The sequence below is a fragment of the Aptenodytes forsteri genome, unplaced genomic scaffold (assembly GCF_000699145.1).
Source record: "Aptenodytes forsteri isolate BGI_AS27 unplaced genomic scaffold, ASM69914v1 Scaffold617, whole genome shotgun sequence".
Classification (NCBI taxonomy): domain Eukaryota; kingdom Metazoa; phylum Chordata; class Aves; order Sphenisciformes; family Spheniscidae; genus Aptenodytes; species Aptenodytes forsteri.
The window spans coordinates 70186-78170 of NW_008796119.1; the positions used below are offsets into that span (position 1 = coordinate 70186).

Below are 7985 nucleotides of genomic sequence, written 5' to 3' on the forward strand. Positions count from 1 at the left end.
CCCGGGGTCCTGCATCCCCCACCCCAGTGTGCATTCCCCCAGGTCAGTGCATCCCCAGCCCAGCTGGGAGCCCGCCCGGGTTTGCATCTGCCACTCTGTAGACAGAGGGAGGCGGCGGCGGCTCGCGGCAGCTGCGGTGCCGGTGATCTGCAGTGCCTTGTCTGCGTCATTTCTATTTTTTTTTTTTTTCGGCGGCTCGCGGCAGCTGCGGTGCCGGTGATCTGCAGTGCCTTGTCTGCGTCATTTCTATTTTTTTTTTTTTTGGTTCTTTATTTACACTGTGTTTTCCAGCCTAAGCCCCCCAGGTGCAGAATCAACCCCCTGCGCATCCCCCGGGAGCCTGTCTGCCCGCTCCCCGTTCAGGAGGCACAAATAAAAATCTCCCAAACACAATTAAGCAGCGCACGACCATCCAGCACATCCTGAGAGCATCATTAAGGGAGGCAGGAAGGCAAATGCAGCCTGTAAAAGCTCATAAAATAGCGTGCCGCTCCGCTGCCACGGTACTTAAAGCTGCTCTAATGCCCCTTCACGGGGTGACCAGCACAAGGGGTCCCACCCTGGGGAAGAGGCAGGGTGGCCTTCCTCCTGCCTTGCAAGTACCCAGAAGCAAGCTGGGCATGCCAGGGGACCCCAGGGTGCTGGCAGGTGCAATCCCCTCACACCTTGGTTCCGAGGATGGCACGAAGCTGCCGCGACAACTTAAAGGGATTTCATGTGATTCAGCTAATCCACGGACACCAAGTCATAACATGCACTCGTCTTGGGTGCTTTCCTGCAGACCAACCTGGGCTCCGAGAGCCCTCCAGGGCAATTAGCCGTGCTTTGACGGCAGCACAGCATCAAGCTCAGCCTCCCGGTGACAGGGATGGCCCTGCGCTGGGACACCCCCCGGGGGACCTGCCCTCCCTGCCCCGGGATGGACAGGTACCACCAGCACCTTGCACCGTGGTCGGGGAGAAGCCCCTCCAGCACAGCGCTGGGGCGGGCTGTGAGTGCTCTGCCACAGCCCCCTGGTTCCCCTGGGGGGACAAAGGAGTGCTGGCATGCACCCGAGAGATGGAGGCACAGTGGTACCCGCCGGGGCCGGTCGCCACAGCAACCCCCGCGCAGAGCACGCCGATGCCGGCGTGATGCCATCCGGCAGTGGGTTTGTCACCACGGTGTTGTCATGGCAGTCGCTCGCAGCGATGCCAGAGCCCAAGCCAGGCGCTGCCACTCAACAGCCTCACGGCATCTCCGGCCTCTCCCTGTGCACGGCCCCCCCAGCTCCCGCCACTCCCTGCATCCCCCACCTGCCCTCCTTGGGCTCCTGCACCAGCTGGCACCACACACCGTCCCCTCGCATGGGGACCCTGCCTGTCCCCAGGCACTGCGCTGCGAGGACAGGGCTGTCCCTGTCTCTGCCTCCTGCCCAGGATGGGGGCTCGGCAGTGGGAATCTGTGGCTGCCGAGCCCCCAGATCTTTGCATCCCTCCCACAGGGTGCTGCGACATCGCAGCTCTGCTGAGCACCCCAAACTGCCGCGCATCCCAAACCAGCCTCACAGCCCCAGCCCCTCTCACCTCTCACACACCCGGACTGTCCACGCAGCGATGATCCAGAGGGAAATGCTGAAGACCAGCAGCACTGTCCCGGGGCAGATGGTCATGAGAGTCTTCATGACAAAGCGGGTGTTGAAGTTGATCTTGTTGAGTGCCCCGATGCTGCGTGAGGAGGCGTCGGTGAAGAGCTTGCTGTGCAGCAGCATCACCCGAGCGATCAGGTAGAGGCGCAGGAACATGGGGATGGACAGGATGATGTCTACGTCTGCCTCTGCCCGAGAAGGCGTGTAGGAGAAAGCCAGGCGGGCTGTCCAGAAAAATTTGTACTCCCCAGGGATGGGGTGTATGGCACAAACCAGCATCTCCAGGCTGATGTAGAGGATGCGCTCGTACGTCATCGCTATCCGCCAGTCGTCAGCTCCGTTGTCAATCACAAAGAGCTACCAGGATGCAAAACCACACGGTTACCAGTGGCCCTGGCCAACCCTGCCCCACCAGCATCCTGCCGTGGGCAGCGGGTGGGACTGACACCAGAGCCCCGCGGAGCCGGGGATGGCTTCGACCAGGAGGGCTGGGGATGGATGAGGAAGGAAAAGGTAGGAATGAGCCTTCACCATCCCCTCCGCCGCTCTGCCTGTGTGTTCAGGGGACAGTTATGGTGCTGGGGACACCCCAGAAAGCTTTAGGGTGCCCGGCCTCGAGCACACGCCCAGGCACAGCATGGGGAAAGCTCACTCCAACCCACTCCCGCACACCCGCTGGCAGGAGCCCACCTCCTGGCACAGCCTCCTCACCTGGGGCACAAAGACGGGCGAGCTGTGGTGCCACAGAGCACCAGCACAAGCCACCCCAGCCCCTTCGGTGGGGACACCCCAGAAAGCTTTAGGGTGCCCGGCCTCGAGCACACGCCCAGGCACAGCATGGGGAAAGCTCACTCCAACCCACTCCCGCACACCCGCTGGCAGGAGCCCACCTCCTGGCACAGCCTCCTCACCTGGGGCACAAAGACGGGCGAGCTGTGGTGCCACAGAGCACCAGCACAAGCCACCCCAGCCCCTTCATTTCTGCCGGCGCTGCACCAGTGTCACCAACAGCCACCATGCCCCGAGTGCCAGGGCAACTTTTGGGGAGGGAATGACACAGCCAGAGCACTTGGCCACTGGCAGCAATGGGATCCGGTTGTCATAGCAACCGCCGGTTCATCCTGGGTACCAGCTCCTCTCCCACCACTGGTGACAGAGTCGGGGTCTCTGTGGGAGCTGGGGGAACAGCAGCTCGGGCTGGCCCCTCCGGGATGCCACCAGACCCCTGGGGGTCACCCACCCCATCCTGCCTTGGCAGGTCCGTCCCGAGGCTGCCATCGGCTTGTCCCTGGTGCAACGGGGACACAGGTGTCACCTACAGCAGCGGGGACGCACTTTGCACAAGCCATGCTTGGCAAAGATGCCACTGGGAAGGGATCCAAGGGGGACACAGCAGCCAGCTCTACCGTCACCGGCAAGTCCTTGACCCTGCAAAGTGTGGAGTGACACCGGTTCATCCGGGAGGCCAGGAGCTCTTGTGGCCGTTCCAGCCCAGGCGGTGGGTGGGAGCACGGCCCTGGCTGGCGCTGCGCCCAGGAACAACCCTCCCGCCCCGCCGGAGGCCCCAGTGCACCTGCGCCAGCCGCCTCGCCAGCATGGCACAGCATGCAGGGCTCTCCCCGGGGACGGCAAGAGCCGCTGGGACTGACTCACAGAGCGGCCGTCCCCGGCCACCTCCCTTTCTGTTTGGAAAGCTCCACTCCTTTTAGCTGCTTTGTTTGAGAAATTGTTTATAAAAATGCTCCAAGCTGTCAAGGGAGATCCTCAGGCATTTAGCAAGCTGACAGCCCATTCCTTCCTGGAAAAGGGTGTTAAAAATAAACAAATTAGCAAGAGGAAAAAGGCAGGGAGCCTTCTGACTGCGTGTGAGGGGTTTGCAATGGGCCAGGCTGGGGAAGGGAAAGAGCAAGGAGGGATTCGGGCAGGTTCCCCCTGTGCCAGCCCCTCTCAGACCTGCATCTGCAGCACATCTCGCTGTGGGTTTCTATGGAAACCCCGGCGCGGTCCAGCGGTACCCAACGGGGCATCCCCAGCATCCCCAGCATCCCTAGCACCGGCTCTGGCAGGGGAAGAAGCAAGCATGTTGGCCACCGCAGCTCCAGACAAGCTAAGCACAAGGAAAGCCACTGAGAAGCCATGTGGGGGAAAAAGCTTCACCTAACTAAATGCCCAAAGAGCCCTGGGCACCACGAGGGCAGGGACGAGGGGGGGGCTGTGCCCCCCCAAACCCCCCCAGCTGGAGCTTGGAGCCTCACCAGCACTGCGCTCCGTCACGCGCCGTGGCAATAAAGGCGGCACTGGCAGGGGATGACACGCTCCACACCGCTCCAGGGCATCGCGGCAGTGGCAGACCCTGCCCCGGGGTGCAGACCAGAGCCATCTCCAGGGCACTGAGCCTGGTGCCACAGAGAGCGGGTCAGCCCCTGCCTGCGGGCACAGGGAGGGCGAGGACCTGGCAGCGCTGCTGGCAGCTCTCTGCACACGCTCAGCCTAACGAAGAAGGTGTGACACATACAATTAGCAGCAGCTCATGGCCTTGCAGCAGAAAGCAGAGCTGTGAGGCCGGGGGGGGCGGGAGGATCTTGTTCACCTGCAGCCCTGGCTGGCAGGCGATGGGCACAGGGACACCCTGGGGACCCGACGCCATCCCAGCCCATCGGATGACAGTGGTCGTAGGCAGCCAGGGAGGGGACAGGCAGGACCCCAGGAGCTGGACCCAGGACCCCAAGCACAGCGATGCCCCAGCCCCGGAGAAACCAAGGCACAGGGAGAGCTGCAAATGTCCTGAAGGACTTGGCAATTAACGCAATTAATGCTGAGGGAGGAGGCTGAAGCCGTTGCCGAGTCTTTCCTGGAGGCCGGGGAGGTCTGGCAGTGCTGCGGTAGGGCGAGCGCAGCCCCCCCTTAGACAAGAGGGACGAGAAGCTGAGGATTTACAGCTCTGTCAGCCCCGCTTCCGTCCCCGGCTGGATTATCAGCAATCCCTTTATAAGCACCTAAGAGATAATAGGGCGATCAGCAGCCAGCACGGTTTTGTCTGGAGCAAATCAAGTCAAACCAATCTCATTCCCTTCCCTGCCAGTGTAACCAGCCCAGGAGAGCAGCCGGGGCCACATGGCCGGACCATGGCAAGGTTCGGCACCCGCACCGGCACGGCACGCGTGCTTGGGGACCGGGACCCTGCGGAGGGACGGCAGCGGGGATTTTGGCTCTGGCCACAAGCGGAGCGGGACAAGAGGCGGGAAGCCCCACACGCCACTCGGGTGGACGCTGTGTTTGCACAACCCGCTCCCAAGAACAACAAGTGGAGGAAGCTGGCGAGCGTCGGGGCACGGCCCGCCCAGCTGACCCCAACTGCGGCCACCCCGGGGTAAATATTATTCTAGCAAAAAACAGAGCTCTCAAACATTTGCTTTGAGCGACCCACCGCCGGGCTCAGTCCCCGTGCAGGCAGGCTGAGCCGGAGGGGTGGCTCCTAGGAAGGTCCCTTTGCAGGCAGGAGGCCTGCCTCCAGCCCCCCAGCCTTGAGTGGGACGAGGTGGGATCTTCGGTGCACCAAAACACTGAGCACTCAGGGCCGGGGGCTTCGGCATCCCTTCCCGGGACGCTCCTTCTCCTGTCTGGTGATTCGTTCCTCCCGTGCCCAAAACGCACCGGCGTCGTGCTGAAGCCAGATCTCGTGGGGAAGCACAGCCTTCCTGGAGCAAACTGGGAGCCCTTTCATTTCCCAGCAAAGCCAGGGCGGGCAGGGAGGAAGAGAGTGGACAGCCCTGATTAGGAAAGGATTTCACAGCTTTCCTTGGCACCTCAGCTGGTCCGAGCCCTTCCTGGCTGCAGCCTCCCCCAGCCGCCGGCAGCTCCGCTGGGCACCCTGCACCCGGGCAGACCCCTTGGTGCCCAGCCTCACTGCCCCCGAGATGCCTCACTGCCCCCCGAGACCCCAGCAAGGAGGGAGGAGGCTCCATGCAGGCTGCGAGCTCAGGTACTGCATCCCACCAGGGTGGCTGGCAAACCCCGCAGCCCACCCCAGCCACCCACCCTGGCAGCCCCTTGCTTGGCACCGGTGACACGGGGACCTACCTGCACCTCCCGCGTGTGGTAGGCGATGATGAGGCCCAGCAGGAGGAAAGTAGAGAGGCTGATACGGCATTTCAGGGCCAGGGAGAACATGGAGTCCTGCAAGGCAAGAGCAGGGCAGGTGTTAGGGGGGATGCGGACACGGGACCCTGCCAGCACTGGCCGCAACGCCGGGCTCTGCACCCCCAGGGAGATGCTGCCCCCCCCCACCCCGCTTCCCCCTCCTCACAGGCACTTCAGCCACCCCAGCTCCCACCCCGAGCAGCTTGGCACGGTAGTGAGGGCACCACCGGCGTCACCGGCACCACAGGCAAGAGCGGCCCTTTCTCCAAAATGTTTTTTTTAAATCCGATTGTGCCAAGTGTAATTACCAGCCTCCCCTCGCTGGGACACACGACGCCAGTGCCCCAGCCGCATCTGGCGTGAGCCCAATATTATGGCACCCTAATGGATGGTCTAATTAGATCCTCCTGCTAATTAGCTCTATGTAAATTAAACCCGCCCCTGATTCACTGGTGGCCAAAGCAGCTGCTCCCCAGGACCTCACCGGGAAGAGCAGGATTCACCATCCCCTCCCACGGGCTCCCCTCCAGACCCCATTTCAGTTGCTGGCAAGCTCATGCTGCCGTCGGCCACAATCCAGGCCTGCTGGTGCTGGGGCACCCGCCGGGCATTGGCAGCCCCTCGCCAAGGTGTTATCTCCAAACCAACCTGCCCTGCCACCGCACCCGTCCCACACCTCCACCCCGTCCCCAGCACACCGAGACCCGGCACACTCACGGCGTGCTGAGACCTAGCGTGCTTGTGACATACTGAGACCTGGCACGCTCACGGCATGCCGCGCCCATCCTTTGCTCCCCAGCGTGCCGGGCTGCCTTCAGCCTCGCTCCTCTCCCTCTCCCTGGTGTTCCCCATCCCCACGGGGTATTTAAACGCAGAGAAGGGACTATTTGCCGCGGAGGCGGTGGCGCATTGTTAAACGACTTGGCTCCAGCCACACAATTGTGTGGATATAATGGCTGGTGCTGAGAGAAGTGCCGGGGACCAAACAACGGCTATTAATAGGCAAACTCCAGGGCAGGGCTCATGCCGAGGCTGCTCTGGCCAGACCCTTCCCAGGGGCACTAATCCTGCCTGCCCGAAGCATGGGGACCCACCGGCCCTCCCAGCGAGCTTTATTGGCAAAGGCTGCCGCACACCCACCGCATTTACCAACGTCTCCTGCCAGCGCCGGGTCCGGAGGGACCCAGCAGGAAGAGCCACTGCTGGATCCCACGCTCGCGGCAAACAATGGGCGGGGCTTGGCCGAACTGCGGCGACGCCTCAGCACCCCCGGCACGCATCCTCCACGCACCGCGCAGGTGGCAGGATGCTTCACCCCGGTGGCGCTGCACCGGCTGCTCGTGGCTCTGGGAAGCAGCGGTGCCATGCCGGAGGCAGGAGAGGCCCCATCCTGCCCACACTCGAGGGACAGGCAGAGAGCAGGCAAAACCCAGCCACTGCATCCTCGCTTTCCGGCTCAGCCCCGGCACCCTCCGGCCTGGGGAGCACGCGGCGGCGCGGCTGCCGGCCACGGAGAGCTGGAGCCGGGCCAGGGCCGGCAGCATCGACATCCCTGTCCGCACGACAGCTGCCGGCCCCGGCCCCAGGCACTCCTTCGGTCACGGCCACGTCCCTGCCGGCAAGCTCCGGTTTCCCACCGGGGGCTGCCGAGGGGGGTTTATAGACGGGCGCCTGCTGCCACAGCTCTGGCCAAGGGCCTGGGGCGGCCGGGAGCCAGGGACCCCCCCTGCACCCTGTGGTTGTCAGCACAAGCATCACGGCGAGCGGCAGGCGCCAGGGCAGGGGTCGGGGCCACAAGTGGCTGCACGGCGGCAGCGCTGACTCACAGGGTCTTCCCCGGCTGACACAGCAGCTCGGTGCGCCGGGGCCAGCAAGCATGGCAGCAGTGCTGCCGGCAGCCCGGCGAGGGCAGCCAGTCCCACCCAGCACCAGACTCGCGGGCCCAGGGAGCCCGGCAAGGGCGGCCACGGCTCAACAAGTAGTGGGCGCAGGTTGGGGATGGCAGTTCGGCCTTGCTCCTGCTGAAAGGAAGCAGGAACCACCAGGGAAGAGGCTCTGGCAGTGAAGTGAAGCGAAGCATCCTCCTCCCTCGGTGGGGGAGCCAGGGATGCAGGCTCGGCACTGAGGCATCCCTCTGCCTCGGCCGGAGCGGAGGGAACTGCTGCCGGCGGCCCCCACGCTCCCGCTGGCGACCGCCGGCGGGGGGCGCGGGGGGGCG

The 7985-nt window shown here is 63.9% G+C and overlaps 1 protein-coding gene across 1 annotated transcript in view; it reads right to left on the reverse strand.

The window, feature by feature from the left end:
• KCNN3 (potassium calcium-activated channel subfamily N member 3) overlaps positions 1-7985 on the reverse strand; it is a gene marked incomplete at its 5' end in the record, with an annotated part of 20158 nt that overhangs the window by 11105 nt on the left and 1068 nt on the right. Inside the window, 2 exons of the mRNA XM_009287215.1 lie at positions 1566-1984; positions 5708-5803. Of these exons, the coding sequence (XP_009285490.1) occupies positions 1566-1984; positions 5708-5803 (515 nt within the window). The remainder of the gene's footprint in view (positions 1-1565; positions 1985-5707; positions 5804-7985) is intronic.